At 50.6% G+C, this 18,359-nt stretch overlaps 5 protein-coding genes and 1 non-coding gene across 6 annotated transcripts; 4 read left to right on the forward strand and 2 right to left on the reverse strand.

The window, feature by feature from the left end:
- Window positions 1-51: 51 nt before the first annotated feature.
- On the forward strand, window positions 52-1,720 carry BDW70DRAFT_152341 (uncharacterized protein; the record flags this gene model as incomplete). The annotated part of the gene is made up of 2 exons (XM_073739427.1): window positions 52-66; window positions 137-1,720. 2 exons carry the CDS (start codon window positions 52-54, stop codon window positions 1,718-1,720), a joined length of 1,599 nt encoding a protein of 532 aa, XP_073593460.1.
- Window positions 1,721-3,839: 2,119 nt separating this feature from the next.
- BDW70DRAFT_152342 (uncharacterized protein) lies at window positions 3,840-5,352 on the forward strand (the record flags this gene model as incomplete). The annotated part of the gene is made up of 5 exons (XM_073739428.1): window positions 3,840-4,001; window positions 4,181-4,440; window positions 4,509-4,621; window positions 4,700-5,220; window positions 5,293-5,352. 5 exons carry the CDS (start codon window positions 3,840-3,842, stop codon window positions 5,350-5,352), a joined length of 1,116 nt encoding a protein of 371 aa, XP_073593461.1.
- Window positions 5,353-6,008: 656 nt separating this feature from the next.
- BDW70DRAFT_170051 (uncharacterized protein) lies at window positions 6,009-7,874 on the reverse strand (the record flags this gene model as incomplete). Its single annotated transcript, XM_073742838.1, has 3 exons — window positions 6,009-6,863; window positions 6,906-7,354; window positions 7,422-7,874. 3 exons carry the CDS (start codon window positions 7,872-7,874, stop codon window positions 6,404-6,406), a joined length of 1,362 nt encoding a protein of 453 aa, XP_073593462.1. The 3' UTR covers window positions 6,009-6,403.
- A 1,319-nt stretch (window positions 7,875-9,193) lies between these two features.
- BDW70DRAFT_162453 (amidase signature domain-containing protein) lies at window positions 9,194-10,938 on the forward strand (the record flags this gene model as incomplete). The annotated part of the gene is made up of 6 exons (XM_073741135.1): window positions 9,194-9,257; window positions 9,315-9,425; window positions 9,484-9,674; window positions 9,777-9,928; window positions 9,993-10,154; window positions 10,200-10,938. 6 exons carry the CDS (start codon window positions 9,194-9,196, stop codon window positions 10,936-10,938), a joined length of 1,419 nt encoding a protein of 472 aa, XP_073593463.1.
- Window positions 10,939-12,386: 1,448 nt separating this feature from the next.
- Window positions 12,387-12,467, forward strand: BDW70DRAFT_t146. The gene has a single exon. It is a non-coding gene; the product is annotated as a tRNA-Glu (tRNA).
- Window positions 12,468-15,998: 3,531 nt separating this feature from the next.
- Window positions 15,999-17,899, reverse strand: BDW70DRAFT_162454 (Zn(II)2Cys6 transcription factor; the record flags this gene model as incomplete). The annotated part of the gene is made up of 6 exons (XM_073741136.1): window positions 15,999-16,595; window positions 16,659-16,739; window positions 16,785-17,006; window positions 17,066-17,589; window positions 17,657-17,791; window positions 17,842-17,899. 6 exons carry the CDS (start codon window positions 17,897-17,899, stop codon window positions 15,999-16,001), a joined length of 1,617 nt encoding a protein of 538 aa, XP_073593464.1.
- Window positions 17,900-18,359: the final 460 nt, after the last annotated feature.

Genomic DNA, 18,359 nt, shown 5'->3' on the forward strand with positions numbered 1-18,359 from the left:
CCGAAGCACAAGCTAGATTTCGTCCACGTCGCCGCCATCATAAGTCGAGGAATGGCTGTGCGGAGTGTAAGCGACGGCGGATCAAGGTCGTCCATCCCCCGGGCTGCAGGACAACTATATACTGACGATCAGACAGTGCGATGAGATCAAGCCATCGTGTTCGCGGTGTATCTTGACGATGCAGAAATGCGTGTACGCAGCACCAGCCGCGACGACGCAGTCGTCTGGGCCTGCATCCACTAGTCAGAGGAACCAGCTCTCGCTACCATCACTGCTGCCGACGACTCCCACCAGCCCTGGCGGCAGACTTTCGCCATCTCCCCTGCCATTTGAAGCAGTACGGCTGCCGTTCTCGCCTCCTGGGCAGCAGCCGCAGCAGCCGCCGCTGCTGCCCGCTCGCCAGACCGAGATTGACAGGTCTGATACCGGCCTCTACCACCACTACCTGCAACATACGAGCCGCAACCTGACCGTTAATCAGCGAGACCACCATGCAATCCAGATCTGTCTGCCGACACTCGCATTGCGCAGCAGGACCGTCTATCATTCCATGCTCGCTCTCTCAGCAGCGTGTATGTGCTGTGACCTGATCTACAGGGACCCGCCGCCAGAGGTCACTACCGTCAACGAGATCCTTATGACTGGGTACCGACACTATAACCTTGCCAGCGAGCGGCTGCGAGAGTTGATATCCAGACCCAGTGCTGCAAACGCTGAGCCTCTACTGGCGGCACCGCCATTGCTCGTCCCGTTCGTCACCTCTAGCCAGCAGATCAACCACTGGATTTCAAACAGGACCGCCGGCGGGGTAGAGCAGGTCCGGAAACGTCTGTCCTCCACGCCGAGAGACGTGATTGTCATCTCGCGCGGGATCAGCGCTACAATCAGAGCGCTGGAAACAAGCACAAGCCCGTACTCACAGCTTGCGACACCAGAGGGGCTCGACTCGATGGATGAGTACGGCGCCGTCGCCGTCTCGCCCGGCATATCTTCATCTCCACCACCATCCCATTCGCATCCGATGTACCCCATCATCAAGTCAACAAGCCAACCTGCCTTTGCAAAGCTGCAGGATCGTATCAGCCTCGCCCTACTATATGACCCAGCCAACCGCTCTCTCGTCACCTGCGCCGACGCCTTCAAAGTCCTGTCGACCCTCCGAACGGGCGTCTTCCCTCCAGACCCGTCTAGTCCACCCCTTCTTCTTCCACCCTCGATGACACAGATGCCTAACCTTCCTCAGGTCGCGCCCTGGCTGGTATCGTTCACAGCGCGCCCCTCGACGCCTTCACCGGCAGACCACATGACACGTCCGCTGCTGAGCTTCCTTGTCCACGCGCCACAGGCATACCTCGATTTTGTCCTGCCGCTGCTGGATATGCGTCTCGAGGGACCGGCGCCAAGTGAGACAGGCAGCACGGATAAAGCCCAGGCGGGGCTGGAGCTGAACGTTGAGCAGGCCCTGGCGCTCGACATCTACGCACATTGGTCGGTGCTCATGTTCCTTGTGAGCGAGGAGAGCTGGTGGATTGGTAGACTGCCGGACATCACGCTCGCGGGCTTGGTGAACCGGTTTGGAGATAACTTTGTGCGGAAATTGTGGCCCGATGATGGTGGTAGAGTGGATGGAGAAGGGGAAGGGGAGGGAGAAGGGATCGGAGAGTGGTGGCCGGGAAGTATGCTACGAATCCATAGGGAGATTGGACAGTACCGATCATGACTCTATTGCATCTTATATCAAATCTTATATCAAGGACGATAATTGATACTCGCTAGCGGGAGGCCAACGCAGGAGCATAGACACTCCGCTTCATTTGTACACCTTGGACCACGGTATGATTCCACCAAGCGATTTAAGAGGTAGGCGAGAGGGGCCGAGTGTATATTGGACATGACTTGTCGCAGTATCGCAGTCCGAACTCCTTGCTCAGTGTTCTCTTGGCTTATAGGAGTAAGCTGAGTCTCAAACATACTGTGGCTTGAGTAAAGCTCTGACCGGGATGCCCTAACGGTGAGTATCGGCTAGCCTACCTTGTCCATGTTGATGGTGGTTGCCCAGGCGAGTCAATATCAGAATAGGATACGTAGAATTGGATATGTAGATTTGAATATGGATAAAGGGAATAGGAGAGCAGAGATGTAAGCGCGTGCAGAAGTCACAGTTCTTCAGCCGTTCAATCTATGTAGCACCAAGTACAGGCCCAAGTTCACTGATGCATGAAAGCAAAGCTGAGACTTACTATAGGTAAGTAGTCAAGGATCTGGTCAGCCCGCCCAGGGAATTGAGAATCGCCAGATCGGCCTAGAGTGCGTCCCTGCCACTCCACTGGACCGAGTATGGAGGCACTGAAGCATCTAAGTCACTCAGCGAACGGTAAATGCCTCTAACCCTATTAGGCTCACTCGGCGGAAAACTACGTTTATAGTGCATGGAGTATGTGTAGGCATATATGTAAATCTGATAAAGAGAGCTACCTGAGCACATTCGGAACTGCGGTATTGACTTGAGGCAAGGATCTGAATGTTCACGAGTACTGTGTCATATATACAACAGGGCAAAAATATGCCTCACTGGATGAATACGGGATATGTATGTGCTTCGCAAAATAGTCTGCTTGCTTGCCGTGCATTCTGTGCAGCCCTTTACCTCATTATCCAGCCCGGTACTACTTTCTCTTTGGAGCTCATACCCAGGTACGATTCCACTGTGGACCTAACGATGTCTAGGACTCGACGGTAGACTGGACTTGTAAAGCTGCGTGAGTGTAGTACAGATTGTGCAGCTGACCTACCATCCCACGGGCGTTCATGACCCTGCAGGTGCCGCTGCAGGTGAGATTCTAGCAAACATGTCCTCCCAGTCCACTTGACCTCACTGCTGAGCTTCCCTGGAGGATTCATCAAGGGGTTATTATGGTGATTGGACGATCACAAATTGAATTGACCATTAAGGTCGTGCCGGGAGAGGTCAGCCAGCCCCGGCTGGTGCATACGACGGCACTTTGCGACGGACCCGGGGGCTGAACTATAGCACATGTTGGTATGAGTAGGCTATCTGACTGCTGCTGATCACATTTGGCTGCTTACGCTGTGCATGCACCTGCAGATAGGGCACATCTGAGTAGAAAGAATAAGCGAGTGGTAGCGAGTCGCGTCGAAGGACTAAAAGCATTTTCTCTCAAGTAGTCATTCAGTATGTACATAACCATAGCAAATGGTTATTCACATTACTTGCATAGCGGGGAATCAAAGGGGAAAAAAATAGTTATTCGCTCCTCTGTTCAAATTCGATCTACAAAATTAGGGCGTTTGCCCCGACACAATCATACCTTCAGTCTGGAGAGGCCTGTACAGTAAGATCCAAGGTTGAAAGGGGAAAATCCTCTAAACTAGATCAGGATGCGACTATATCCTAAAAGATACGGTGGCTAGCTGAGAGCAGGTTCATGCAATGCAGGCCGCAAAGTAGACCATAATGAAGACTGCAATGCAGGCCTCTCTGGCACCTGCAGATATTGTCCCCAGCATCTCCACGGAGATTCAGTCTCGAATTCACGGAGGCTGTCCAGCTGCTCCCTTGAACATTGAGATGCCATGTAAGGTGGCATAGAGAGTGGTGGTCAGAGCAGAGGATGCACGGCGCTCAGCCCTCAGCTCAGTCAAGGTCATTTGAGAAGGATTACGGTCTTATCCCGCCCAGATCGATAGACGAAAGCATATAAAGGAGGACGGATGGTTCGCATCTGTTCTCCTTGCCGTTCCCAACCCTCATCCGCCATACCTCCCAGTCCAGCGCACTCAATAATCAACTTACCCAGAAACAAACTCCCTGGCACACTATGAAACCGCTCACTTGTGCCCTTATCTCTCTTGTTGCTGCCTGCGTATGCAGTGGAGAACTCCTTCCTACGCTCCCCTTCCCACTCCCACTCTGCGCCTCTACCACCACTCTCACGCTTGGAGGGACGTACACCGTCACCTCAACCAGCACTGTGACTTCCGTACGCGATAGCAATTGTCCCTTTATGCTAAAGACACTGACGCGAGCCTGACCTGGATGTTTAGGGCACCAGCACAACCACCATAACAGCTCCTACCAGCGTGCGCAGCTCGATCCCCTCTTTGCCCTCGAACCTCTAGTCAGCTCAATCTGACCTAACTCCATCGTTAATCCATCTAGATCTCCATAAGCCAGACCCGTACAACTACCTACACTCCAACCTCGGTCACCTGCCTCAGTACCGCAACGACATTAGCAGCGTACCCGTCTCTTTTAGGTCTTGATGCAGACACAGGAGCAAGCACTCTAGCAGTCCGAGCAGCGAATCCTCAGATATCTATTCCTCCCATTCTCCCAACCGGCTGTCCCACCGTGACTGTCATCCCCCCGACAGTGTCGAATGCACCTTGCACGCGTCTTGAGGGCGGCTTTGCAATTACGTATGCTACCATTTCCTCTCCCTGCCACACGCTTCGTTGGGGGAACGCTAACTAAAGACTACCGTCAGGACGAGTACGATCACAACAACGAAAAGCGGAATTGCAACCGTAACCACAACTCCCATCTCAACGCAGATTGTAACGGAGACCTGGATTCAGCCTACGCCAACAAGCTACAATGGTATATGCTTACCCTCTCTCCCTTACTTCACAACTCTCCTCTGCCCAGCACTCTCTCATGCCAACAATTTGTCTACAGGGCTAAATTACTACCAATACCTTAATGGCTACAACTACAACACCGACACCACGGGCCTCGGGGGCGGCGGATACAGCACATCCCACTGGAATGGCAACCTGGATTACAATACCTCCGGTCTGGCGCGCAACATCAATTTCGAATCCCCCAACTGGCCGACCGGTCCTGCAGTCTGCCAACTGCCCGGCCAAGCGGCCCAAACGGATTGTTCGCAATGGACAGTCGTGTTTCAAGGGTTCCTTTTTGCTAGGATTGCTGGGAACTACACGGTCCATTCACCGATATTATCTGAATCAGCCAATTGGCAGGATAACACGGGGTTCTGGTGGGGTGGGGAGAAGGCGTATACTGACTACACGGATGGGAATGTAGACGGGGCTGCAGCACCGGTAAGTGTTGACCCGGTGACGAATTATTTTGAGTATGTATTGGAAGCGGGGGAGTTCTTACCCTTCACCCTTATATACAACAATGGACAGGGCCCTGCGGCGAATCGGATCGATATCACTGGCCCAGACGGGGTGAGGTACCCGGATGATCTGGACTTGTTTGTTCCGCCTTGTGATGACAGTGCGTTTGTACCTTGATTTTAGGAGCCGCCTGGGACTCGGGGGATAGTCTGGTCCGGGATCGAGGATGGGAGTAAGGGCTAGAGCTAGAATTAGGCTCATTATGGCTTTTTGCCTCCTGCAGCGTTGGCTGTGTTGATGCTGTCGGGAGAGTGGGAGTGAGAAGTTGATATTGCCAATGAATACAGGCATTATTTTGAAAGTTTGCCCTCAAGAATAGCTATCAGAGTTACATCTTTGGTACACATCACAATGTATTCATCAACCCGTCCGGTTGAAGGGGACTTCTGTTCGTCGCGGATCTCTAGATGGAGGCTATCATTCCGGATGGTACAGTTTGTCTCCTCTGCAGACGCTCCAATCCAGATGTGTAAAGAGCTTTCTTCACTGCCCCTGATCTGGAAAGCCATATTTGTTGTGTGGCGTAACTGGCCAGCACAAGTGCAGGTGCCCAAGCCTGGAGATAGTAAATCACTTCACCATCTCCATATCCCGTTGCGCAAGAACCCTTGAAGAGAGCGGGTTGGCTATTGGAATTTCAAGTCACAATCATGGCTCACCAGTAGCTCAAGCCTGCAGTAAAATCTTATCGGCCAAGTAGATAGATATCTGTAGTAGTTCTCAACTCATGAAATATATTTGGCAGACAGCACATTACTACCTGCATCTCGACGTTCAAGTGTGATCTTAATGAAATAGTCCTCAATACCTGAGGCTCAGTCACTGCTTCCTTGCCTTGACCAGGCCGCAATTTTACATTTATAGTTACTATCCTGAGACATCATGTTCAGCATCTGGCTATGGATATGAAAAATTTGCTCAAATATTGTGGGATGACCTGGATATAGAAAAAAAATTCCTAGATAGGAATGTAGGATCCCACAATGTTCCTATGTCATCCACAATATCAAACCTTCCTGTATCGCTGTCTCCCCAACACTTTCCCTCAATCTCCCTAACCAGCCGTAAATGCCTTCGATACGCCAGGGCCCCTGTTTCGGGCCCACATCGACATCAGTCTCCTTCCCTTCGTCCCGGCGGCCTCTTGATGAACACAGCCAACGACTGCACGATACTGATGTACGACCTGGCTGTGCGACCCGAAAACCCACTTAACAATGTCCAGATAATGCAATTAAGTCCATTGCAGTTGCCACTGCAGCCTCTGATGCTCTGTATGAGCATTGAGGACATAACCGCCAGTGTACATGTTTCGACTAATATGTAGAGAATAAACGCCCCGGTCCAAGGGCCCCAGATCAAGGTGGCTCAGAACAAACGGCCAGGGCTCAGAGGATCCAATCCCCTCTGAAATAGAATATGTAATCTCCCCAGAACACACATATACCGCACCCTTTGCTGAGCCATGCGGCGGCTCGCAAATGACCAGCATCTTTCCGTCATCACAAATGGCAAGGAGAGGGTCATAACAATGCGCCAGTGGGAGGTTGTCTGGGTCAAAACGATCCCACCTCAGCGCAGGGTTAGAAGGTACGAATGACTCTGCTGTGCCTGCTTCTGGCTGACCTCTCACCCAACTCCGTCGACGGCTGGGAATTTGTTGCGTTATATGGACTGTTCCATTTTTATATACGCTTCCGACGGCATATGCGTTCCCACACGAAGCTCATCGAAACATGCCAAAGAAGTGCTTTTCATCCTGGCACGAGCATGATCTGTTATCGTTCCGTCTGCTCGGCATGTCGAAAAGCCGAACCCCACGCACTGAGGTGCCGTCACCCAACCCTTGCTCAATAACCCTAGAGTCCAGATAGACCTGCCGTAACCCCATTTTCCAGTACTCCAGTCTCTGTGTGCCACTAGCTGTTATTCCAGCATTAGGCAGAAATTCACGACATCGACATTCTCTATATCCGAGATACTTCACCGAAAGCCCTTCGGGTCCATCGACCTCGAGCCGTAACAGGGAATCGCCCACAAACTCAATCAGCTGTATCGTCTCAAGTGCATTATCCCCAATAATACCCTCCACACTCCGCACATCCATACTCTCCCTGAGAAGATAAATATGCACTTTCTGCCCCAGCGCCACGGCAACTAACTCTCCGCAAGGGGAGAGGGCCGCCTGTATTCGCGCAAACGGCCGCGTGCAGAATGGGCCTCCGTGATTGTAGCCGATGAGTTGTCGTTACTGCGTCCGATGGGGGAAATATCGTGGGCGAGAGCTGCACCTCATGGCTACCAGATGTAGACGTCTTGAGTATGAATGTCATCCCACGCAACTGCGCGTATTGGCATCCATGCTGGGATTGAACGGCAATATCCGACATTCCTCTTACTGTTTTCTCCTCCGTGTTGCTGAAGGAAACGTTGCTCCGTATCGCCATAAGGTTCTTCCGGCAGACACAGTTGAATAGTAATCTCAGTTCTCGTGGTGTCGCCTGTTCAATGTCTGCCTTGGCGAGTGTGGGAACAGTGTTGAGTTGCCGCCGAAGTACATAAGAGCTTAACGCTGCGTTCCGCCATACTTTGCACGTCCAACTCGCCGAGAAGAACGACTGGAAGTCAGCGAATAGGAGTATCTCCTGTAAAAGTTCAGTTGATAATGGATAACCATTGCTCCTTGTATCCGACGTTTCCTCCATTTTCGGCACTAGGATGGATGCTGGGATGGTTTCCCAAAATTTTCTATTTTTGCTTTTCTGTAACTGGCTGCTTATGAAATACCGAGCCGTAGAAAAGAGTACGTACGGTTCGCCGTGCTGAACCGGTACTATAAAAATCAAAATGAGGCGCCGGTGGTCCTCTTCTGACGGGAAGCCGATTGGCCCAAGTTCGGCTAACTCGGCATGCCGCGTCAAGAATGTCATGCCATAGGGCAATGCAGCCTCTTTTTGTTTATCTTGGGACCAACCCAGTAAACATGGACGGGATTCAAAGTTAAAACACCAGTTTCATACGCTGAACAGTTATAATGCGGCCCTGAAGGTCGGGTTGTACTACGTATATCTATCTTTTAACTAATTACCATTGGATAGGCAGATTACTCAGCCTGAATGACATCAACATGGTCTACCAATGATACAATAGGCCACACCAACCAGCGCCTAGATGCGCTCGGTATGAGAGCTTCATAAGAGATTGCGGTTTCTATATCTACGCCAGAACCCGGTAACCTGGCTACCTACATTCTCCTAGGCTCACAATGCAGCAGCGATCTATAGGCATTAGAGTTGGAATATGACCGTGCACACCTGCATTCGTAAAGACTGTGTTGCAGTGGACGTAGGTATCCGTATAACGCATAGCCCCTTTGGTCAAGAGCCTTGGCTTGCTGATCAGGAGTGGAAGAGAGATTCAAATGTTTATAACCTAATAACTGCACAAGAAGTCGACATTCTGTCTGCGTTTGACGATTTCGCAGTTTATGCTTTCTATCAGAGTCGCCAGTCAGCAGCAGCGTTGGCTCTGTTAGAGTTGCCAGTGAGCAGTAGGCTGAAGCTTGGTTGTCAATCACAGTTCATTTATAGTAATCGATTTTTTTTTGTGAATCTGTTCTATGATGATGTGATCTCGGTTCTCAGTCGATTGACTCACTGGGCGTCTCCCAGGAAGACGCAGAGCTCCTTGGCACCGGCTGCTTCAACTGATTCCTGGCAATACGAGATACCTGCCTTGAAAATCTTTGAATAGCTCGCCGGCTGGAGATCATCCTAAATGCAAGTAACAACGGTAGAGGCTAACATGGCAGGGGCTGCTAAGGTGCGTCCGTGTTCTACAAGGCCAGACGTCTTCGCGGTTGATATATATGTATGTTTGACTGCAGGCCGGTCAGCGACGATAGTCAAGTTCGCCCTCGCTGCTTGTGCAAGGATCGCAGTGGGGAAGTCTAACCGTAACCCTCATGTCCAACTTCCCAGTTTACACTCGTCGAGCCAACATCCTGGCCATAATCTAACACAGAATGACTCAATACTGGGAAGAACTGGCCGCTGATAAGCGCGCCCGCCTCGCAAAAACCATCCCTGGTATGGAAGATCCAGACGCTGCCTGCGGAAGATAGCGTTATTAATTTCCTAAAAAAGCCGGGATCCTTTCAGAGGCCGAACTGAAGATCACAGAGCCCTCCGCTGCGGATCTTGCGTCCAAGCTGGCGGCTGGACAGTTGACCTCGGTGGAAGTTACGCTAGCATTTTGTTAACGGGCAGCAATCGCCCAGCAGTTAGTAGCGTCCCTCTGCCTCTCATGGAGAAGTTACAACGCCCCCTTATGGGACTGTCAAGTTGACACTGGCTTCTGTGCAGACAAACTGCGCCCTCGAATGCTTCCCTGACGCCGCTCTCGCGCAGGCGAGGGAACTCGATGAGTACTACGCAAAGCACAAGAGACCCGTTGGTCCACTCCATGGCCTCCCCGTCTCACTCAAAGACCAGCTTCGGGTCAAGGTACACCGTTGCCCTTAAGCCTTTAAATATCTTCACTCGTCAGCTAACATGTGCCACTAGGGCTACGAAACATCCATGGGCTATATCTTATGGCTAAACTAGTACGACGAAGGCGACTCGATTATGACAACCATGCTCCGCAAAGCCGGCGCCGTCTTCTACGTCAAGGCCTCCGTCCCGCAGACCCTGATGGTCTGCGAGACGGTCAACGACATCATCGGGCGTACCGTCAACCCACGCAACAAGAACTGGTCGTGGGGCGGCAGTTCCGGTGGTGAGGGTGGATCGTTGGGATCCGTGGCGGCGTCATCGGTGTAGGGACGGATATCGGTGGCTCGATTCGAATGCCGGCCGCGTTCAACTTCCTGTACGGTCTGAGACCGAGTCATGGGCGGCTGCCGTATGCAAAGATGGCGAACAGCATGGAGGGTCAGAGACGGTGCACAGTGTTGTTGCGCCGATTACGCACTCGGTTGAGGGGTGAGTCCTTCGCCTACTCCTTCTTCTTTGCCTACTCTATACCAGGCCTCCCCTGTCCTCCTTTCTTGCTTTTCATATCATATACGAGGCTCAATATCGGCTACTACACTTCGACGGCAATGTCCTTCCGCACCCTCCTATCCTACGCGGCGTGGAAACCACTATCGCCGCACTCGCCAAAACCGGTCACGCCGTGACACCGCGGACGCCATACAAGCACGATTTCGGCCACGGTCTCATCTCCCATATCTACGCGGCTGACGGCAGCGCCGTCGTAATGCGCGATATCAGTGCATCCGGCGAGCCGGCGATTCCGAATATCAAAGACCTACTGAACCCGAACATTAAAGCTGTTAACATGAACGAGCTCTGGGACACGCATCTCCAGAAGTGGAATTACCAGATGGAGTACCTTGAGAAATGGCGGGAGGCTGAAGAAAAGGCTGGGAAGGAACTGGACGCCATCATCGCGCCGATTACGCCTACCGCTGCGGTGCGGCATGACCAGTTCCGGTACTATGGGTATGCCTCTGTGATCAACCTGCTAGATTTTACGAGCGTGATTGTCCCGGTTACCTTTGCGAATAAGAATATCGATAAGAAGAATGAGAGTTTCAAGGCGGTTAGTGAGCTTGATGCCCTCGTGCAGGAAGAGTATGATCCGGAGGCGTACCATGGGGCACCGGTTGCAGTGCAGGTTATCGGACGGAGACTTAGTGAAGAGCGGACGTTGGCGATTGCAGAGGAAGTGGGGAGGTTGTTGGGAAATGTGGTGACTCCATAGCTGATGAGTGTCAAATAAAAATTTCCACAAGAAATATTACTGCAACTGTATATAAGCGCTGAAGTGACCCTGCCGTGCTGCGAAAGAGCAGAAAATCTGCCGTTGCACCGAAGCGAGATATGACACGCTTCTATCTCTCGAAAGAAGAATGCTTCAGGGTTGTGTTTCCAGTCTAGACACCTAGTACAACGGCACAAATATTGGCTGGGTTAATGGCTGCTTCAAGTGCAATCTCACTCTGCCATAGGTGACCCTGGATGGCTCCGTACCACTCAGCACATAGAACCTGTCCCTCAGGAGTGAACTGTGTTGCTTTGCGGTATAGTATTAACGGATAGCTCAGACTTGCAGGTGATTTCCGCGTCCGTCTATTGTCCTTAATACTGTGTCGTGTCCCCGGCTTTTCTCACGATAGACATCAGTAAGAGTACAGCTCTCATATTGCCGCTTTTGGGAGGTCATTTTCACATGCATAGTGGACAGCTCCTACCACCTTGGCATCTGAAGCTCCTGGTATCAGGACTAGTTGGTCTCGATAGATAACGTGCTAGAAGCAGTAACGCGCAGAACGTCCTGCGGTGCCACGGCATCACTACAAAAAAATAACCGTTTTGGAGACTAATTCAACCAAGTGTCATGATATATATGTATGTGCTAAGCATAGTTAACGAAGTACAGCCGATCAAGTACAGCTACTGAAGCACAATCCGGGGGTCACGTGTGCTGAGTTAGGGTTATAGTTTGCAGTGGAAACCTCGGTTGGCAGCTGGCTCTGCAAGATGATCCAAGGAAGTCGGGTGGGAGTCAGGTCGACCCAAAAAAGCGTAGAATCCAACAAATTTCTCAAAAAAGTCTCTGAACTACGTTTCTGAATGGTGGCAACTGGACGCGGTGGAGTTCATGATTCAAACACGATTGGAGGCAGCGGCGTAACTTTGGCAGTTCCTGTTTCAATGCTCCTCTCACCAGACGTAGTAGTGAGAATAATTGGGGATATACCCAAGTAGAAGTATGTGCAAGATACTCCACCAGTCTCGCGAACTCATTGATCCCTTGGTTTCGCTAGGTTTAAAGAGAATTGCTTCTTCGGCATCATCGGAAATGTCAGCCATAGCGACGATTCTAGGTAGTGTATATCCATATAATGGTCAAATGTAGTGTGCAGTCTGGCGGCGGTCTCGTGCTTCCCTCACTTTAGCAGATGTACAGCACAAGGGCTTCCTCTGCGATATGGAACTCTCACCAGGACGGGAAAATTGTCTCAAATGTCTGTAAAGCTCGTGCGCTGCTTGCATTAATCACAGTGTATGGATCTCAAAAAGTTCCAGTGAAAGGACTGAAATGATATATTTAAGAGGGTCCGGAGTCATATATAGGTTAGAAAGAGATTTTGTCCAAGCCATATTTATGTTTATTTATGTTTATTTGAGCAGACTAAATATATCACATCCGATATGGTGTAATGGTTAACATCGCTGTCTCTCACTGCATGTGCACAGCAGCTCGGGGTTCGATTCCCCGTGTCGGAATTCTTTTTCAGGTCATATTTTTTTTGCCCCGACTATTCCGACCATTCTGACCCTATGAAGAATTTAGAGGATTAGGAAGTCGTTTATTTTTCTAGTCCTGCACTGGAACTGTAACTCAACCTAAGACAGTGAGACACGTCATGTCAGAAACAAAGGACATGCCTTGGTTGCATATGGACTGCTCCTTACGGGTTTCATTTATATATCCTATCCCTACGTAAGGCAAGATTATTGTGCTTCTCCCTCAGTTGACTAGTCGCATGGTGGCCGAATCCTGCATCGGCAGCTCGTATGAGACACTGCCGTGGTCATGGTCCAGATGGATGTACATAAATTTAGTAGACCCCCAAGGTAGCGGTGCCACTTAGAGAGCACCATCCCAAACCCTTCCGTTCGTTCCGCCTATATATCAAAAGCCTATTGACACCTACAACGATGATCTGCCCCAGCGCCGCGGTGGATGAGTATGAGGTCGAAGATGCCAGTTGATGAAGGCGAGAGTGTTACACCATGTCTGGGCTTGTATAAAGACAAGACAATAAATCGGGCTCATGTATCTATAGCCGGACTCGAACTGAATAATGGTGGCTTGATTATGATTCGGCTGGCGAATCGGTTGTTATTTATGTGCTTGAGGAGTAGACCAGTAATGCCTGGGCTGAGGAGGCGCAGGCTCAGGCCAGAGTTCACATATCGTCTGCATACATTTTCTGATTGCTGCCTGCTTACTGACCGTGTCGTATGATCTTCTATTGGATCCATTTTCTTCGCAAAAGGTTATAGGACATTGCCTGGTGAGCCCGCTGCCTGATATTTGTTTGTAGCATAGACCTAGGATAGGCTCAAATGGGAATGTCAAGAACAGCGGTCTGGTTCGGATGCCCAAGCAAGTTCTAGTCGTTACTTGTTGGTTACCCTGCGAAATGATACCAGCATTATTAAAACTACTGTGATCCGTATGGCCATCAAATTTTGCCCTCAACGGCCCAGTGTGCGCTCCGGAGAGTTGGTTAATGACCGAGGCTTATCGAGTTGCAATACTCCATCAGAACGTTAGGGCTTTTTCGCCTGAGCTTAATACCCAGCGCAGAGACAACTAACGTAGTCGAAATCGAGCCTGAAAGCCGCTGTACACGCACTACCCATTGACAAATACTATAATATGAAACATGAACTACAGCTCATCATGCACCCTGCCCTCCTCAAGCAGGTCTTTTACAGTCTTCGACAGTTCTCCTCCATTCTTTGGCTGTCCTCTTCCGGATCCCCCAGGACACTTGAAGCCCAAGTCGAGCCATATATGTCATATCCTGACCAGGTCTAGACGCACCGAAGATTCGCACATTCTTCCCCATCGAACTCCGTACAGCTCGGTGAGGAGGGACCCCTCGCAGAAGCTGCTGAGGATTACCACGCCGTCCGGGAGTGTCGATCCTAGTAATGACAGATTAGTCTTTGTATAAAACACTTCCTGAACATGTAGACACGGCTTACCTTGCATGCATGGAAGCGCACTACCCAAGATCCACGCTAAAGGGTTCACATATTCCTCATCACCAACCTCAGCGTCTTCCCACAGCAATGAAACGCCTCCAGTATTTGCTCAGGATCAGTCCACCAAGCATCCAGATCAAGCAGCCATTCTTCTAAAGTGGTATCCTCAGCCTCCTGGTGGTGAACCCCACTTTGACCCCAATCAAGGGCATTGTCCACTTCCTGCTGCTCTTTGAAAAGCCTTCTTCTGCATCATCTTCCTCCCTAGCTTCCACCGTGCCTGATCACCGCCCCTCTCCAGTTCTGCCCACAGATCCTCGCACCCAGATAGACCAGCGACCCTATGCACCAACCCATGTGAGAGCGCATGACGGCCCATCCAGTCAATTAGCACATTCAACATACCCATACAACCACTTAGTCCAGGGCCCAGTGTCATTAGTTCACAGTGTGAAAATCCTGGCTCAGGAGACCAGATTCAACATTTTATCTCTGGCCTCAGATCCCAACTCCTACTGAGACCCCGTGTCCTTCCGGCTCCCATTAGAGAGAAGCCACTGCCCATACCCCTCGAAAAACTGACGTTGCGTGACCTGTGGCAAGCTCACAACACCCACACCCGCTGCGTGGGCGCTATGTCCCACGTAACGTTGTACGATTGTTTCGAACCAACCCTGGTATATGATCAGCGCGGATGTGAATTCGATTCCGGTTTCGTTCAGGACATTGCTTTTAATAGCCCGGAGCGCATGAGAGAATGCACAGCGGATGGATTTTGCGCCCGGCCATTCATCTCTTAAACCGAGTCTGATGCTGAGTGCATTGCTGAGCGTTACAAGAATGGTATAGGTCTCAGCGGCAGATTTAAAGCCCTTTCAAACAAGAGGGAGAGAATGGGAGAACTGGATGTAGTGACTCTATACCAAATCACCAAGCCCGAGACCTTCAGGTGCGTATCCGATTTTCAATATGATCGATGCAAAAAGAATCCAGATGCTGCGAAACTCCATTGAGATCCATGCATACTTGGCCTATATATGCGGCAATAGAGTAGCTGATGCGAAAACAGCTTGATTCAATTCAATTCAACGCCAATAACTCATTAATAGTATAGGCACGCGATAGTATCTCAAGATGCAGCAGACAACTCTGACTACAGATAGCAACACAAGCAGGAACCTAACGTGATGCATATCCTTGCGGTCATCGACCATGTCCCTGTTTTGCCAACTCGCATATGGCGGACGTATATCTCTATCCACAACCATTGGCCACTATACCACCAGTCCTGGTTGTGGTTGATTGGTGCGGACCATATATCTTCATGTAGCCCACAGTCTGGTTTTGGATAGACAACACATAGTGGCCAACATTCTTCCCTGTGGTTATTGTAACCGACTAACACTTCCTCGCTGTCAGTGACCAAGCCAATCATCTCACACTCTATCCCTTTGTACTCGTGCTCACGGGTATTCACTATCATAAAAAACTCTAGCCTTCATCGCTACCAAGGCAACATACAGTCTGGTACAAGTCCCCGAGGCTTATTTCCATTGCATGTTTTTAGATTGCACTGTGACAATGGGTCATTAGACGAATAGCCAATAGATAGAATTCAGTAATGACTCACGCCTATAAATCATCCGCACTCTGAAACTATCCTCACAATCCTTCATGCCGTTGGGGAAAAAAAAGTTGTCCTATAGTAGAAAGATAGCAGGAAGCCCCAGAAGAGGAGAAACTGTTATAATGACTGAAGCTGCCAAGGAACCCAATGTCGAGGTGGTATATTCTCCTCTTCCGCGCGTAGATCATCCACCAAGCAAAACTCTTAAGAACTGGTTCAGCTGGCTGTCACGGACGAATATATTATCTGCGGAATTACTGCGTCAACCGGATGCATTTTGCTCGGCCATTTAGTACATGCCTTACCTCCAGTCTTTAAAATAGCGCTGAGCTCTCTCCCAGGGGTCCGATTTGACCTACTCTTTAGCCGCGCAAAAAGCACCTGTCTTCTTCACCACGAATACAGCTGTCTTATGCCAGGCTGATAAACCGGTACCTTGCGTTACCCCATTCAGTCTGAGTCCCCTGCGCCAGCATCTTATTGGCACCATGCACAACTAACCTTAGCCCCTTTGCACCAAATGCATGCTTCACAGCCTCGATCGTCCGGCGCACGCTACCCAGATTCCTAGCTCTCTGGATCCCGAGCAGCATATCCAGGACAAAGCGGCGATGCTCCTCGTTCTCTAGACCGGCATTTCCTAAGACGAAAAGCGGCCAGAGGAGAGCTGCGGTGTTGGTGTTTGAGAGGGAAGATATGGATGTGATGATAGAGGAGATGAGGTGGTGTTTAGAGTAAGTTTGGGTTCCAGCAGGAGTTGGTCGGTAGCTGTCGTTGTGGTTGTTTCCGCCGAGGATCGCTTGAGCTTCGTTGACCGGACCGAGACGTTCGGTTAGGTAGAGAATGCCAGCCAGGCGTTTAATATGTGCGATGGCTTCGAGATCTGTTCGGTCGCCAGAGTGCGAAGGGAGTCTTTGGTTCAGGGTGATGAGCGAGTCATGAAGGCTGACTGTGGTTCCTGCGTGGTCTTCAACCTCGGATGGGGTTAGAGGACGGTGTTTGAGAATCTATAGGGGCATCCACGTCAGATATTCTGGTTTATTGTCTAGCAATCAAATGCGCTGTGCTACCTTGGCTCTTGTAGCGGCGAGGATAGAGGTCCTGTGGATCAGGGTCATGAGACTGCGCGAGCAGCCCATCAGCACATCGATCTAGACGAGGTCAGTATAAGACAGTGGCATGGCCAGTCTTCGTACCTCTTCCAGATCATCTTGGTCCGACCACAGCTGGGCCGAGTCGTCGCCATGCCATTTGTTACTCCAGTCATCAGAAGCCGTACGACTCATGATGTCGTGCGCCACAAAGTACATGCGGAAGAAGTTCCAGAGACTCGGTGAACGTGGACTGCCCTTGCATTCTATGAGATGCAGTCCACCGCGTAGATGCGTTATCCATGAAGGTGAGCATCCGTCTGATATCTAGCAAGCATTAGTCTGGCCAGGGCATAAAACCACCAGGAGATCTCCGAGCCCCTTACGTCCTGGAAACAAAGCATAAGCACTGTGGCCACGGTTCCATCATCCTGCAGGCCAGTAGAGATCTCATGTCGGAGACCGCGCAAGGCTTTATCCTTGTGCTGGCACGCCTTCTGTCTGAACTGGTTGCACCCTAACAGGCAAAGCTGGTTCGCTGCGACGGCTAGGAGGGCGTGTCGAAGCGTGTCGGAGACGAAACAGAGGGGAATAACTAGAGAGACATAAGGGTTATGTGATGTGCTCAGGGAACAGGAAGGGCTGATTCCTCGGATGAAGTAATCGAGGAGGTAGCTGTCCGTTTCTGGGAATGAGTGAAGTGGGTGGTATGTAGAAGGCAGGGGAGAGGGAACAGCAAGCTCAAGTGTGTCAGATGAAAGGGTCTGGCATTCTGTGCTGTTCGGATAAAAGTCACTGGTCGTGACGTTGAGGAAGACCCAGCGGTTGATATAGGGTTGTAGTGGTACTGCCTCGAAGAGGGCTTTCTGTGTCTGTTTCTGTGCGCGAGGCGGCCGTCTCGTCCAGACTCCTGAGCTGATCAGTTACCTCGATGGAGGAATGAAGATGGGCATGAATTCGAACTGGGGACGTCTCACCCTCACGCCCGAAGCTCAGTCCGCGCTGGATGGCATCTTCTCTGAAGGTGAGCCGGAGACCACGCACGCACTGGAGGTTCAGCGACTCGCAGCGGTGGCAGCGTGGGTACTCCTCAGTGCACTGGATATGCTTCTCTAGATGCGGATTAGTCGTTTTCCGCCGTGAGGACATGTTCTAGACGTACCCTTGCACCTGAAGCATCCAGTCCGCCGCCGGATATTCTTCCTCTCTGCTCGAGGCATGGTACGAATCCAGGTGTTAAGTGAGAGTGCGGGGTACGGCAGACTGTTGGGAGAAAACCGAAAGAACTGAAATGTCATGTATGTAACAATATACCGCCTAGATCACCGCCTAACAAGTAACGTGATATCCAAAATTGTTGTGGATACACATGTACGCTTAAAGGGGAAAGGGCAGAAGGGAACTGCATCAGCTACATGAACATAGCCTACTAAGGATTGGATGCCATATAATGGTTAATTATCTATTTTTTTGACAATAGGTCTCTTCTTCTGCATATCTCAATCACGATATGATATATTGACGGGTCAGATCCTCAGGGGTTGAAGATCACGGCCAAGCCACAATATCACGTGGCGTAAGCCAGCCAGCAGTCTTATCCTGTACACCTGGTGTACAGAATAAGTGTCACATGACATTTCTATATCAAAAATAGCGGTGAGGCTTTGTCTCTACAAAGCT

Source organism: Aspergillus foveolatus, assembly GCF_047715535.1.
Source record: "Aspergillus foveolatus strain CBS 279.81 unplaced genomic scaffold BDW70scaffold_49, whole genome shotgun sequence".
Lineage (NCBI taxonomy): Eukaryota > Fungi > Ascomycota > Eurotiomycetes > Eurotiales > Aspergillaceae > Aspergillus > Aspergillus foveolatus.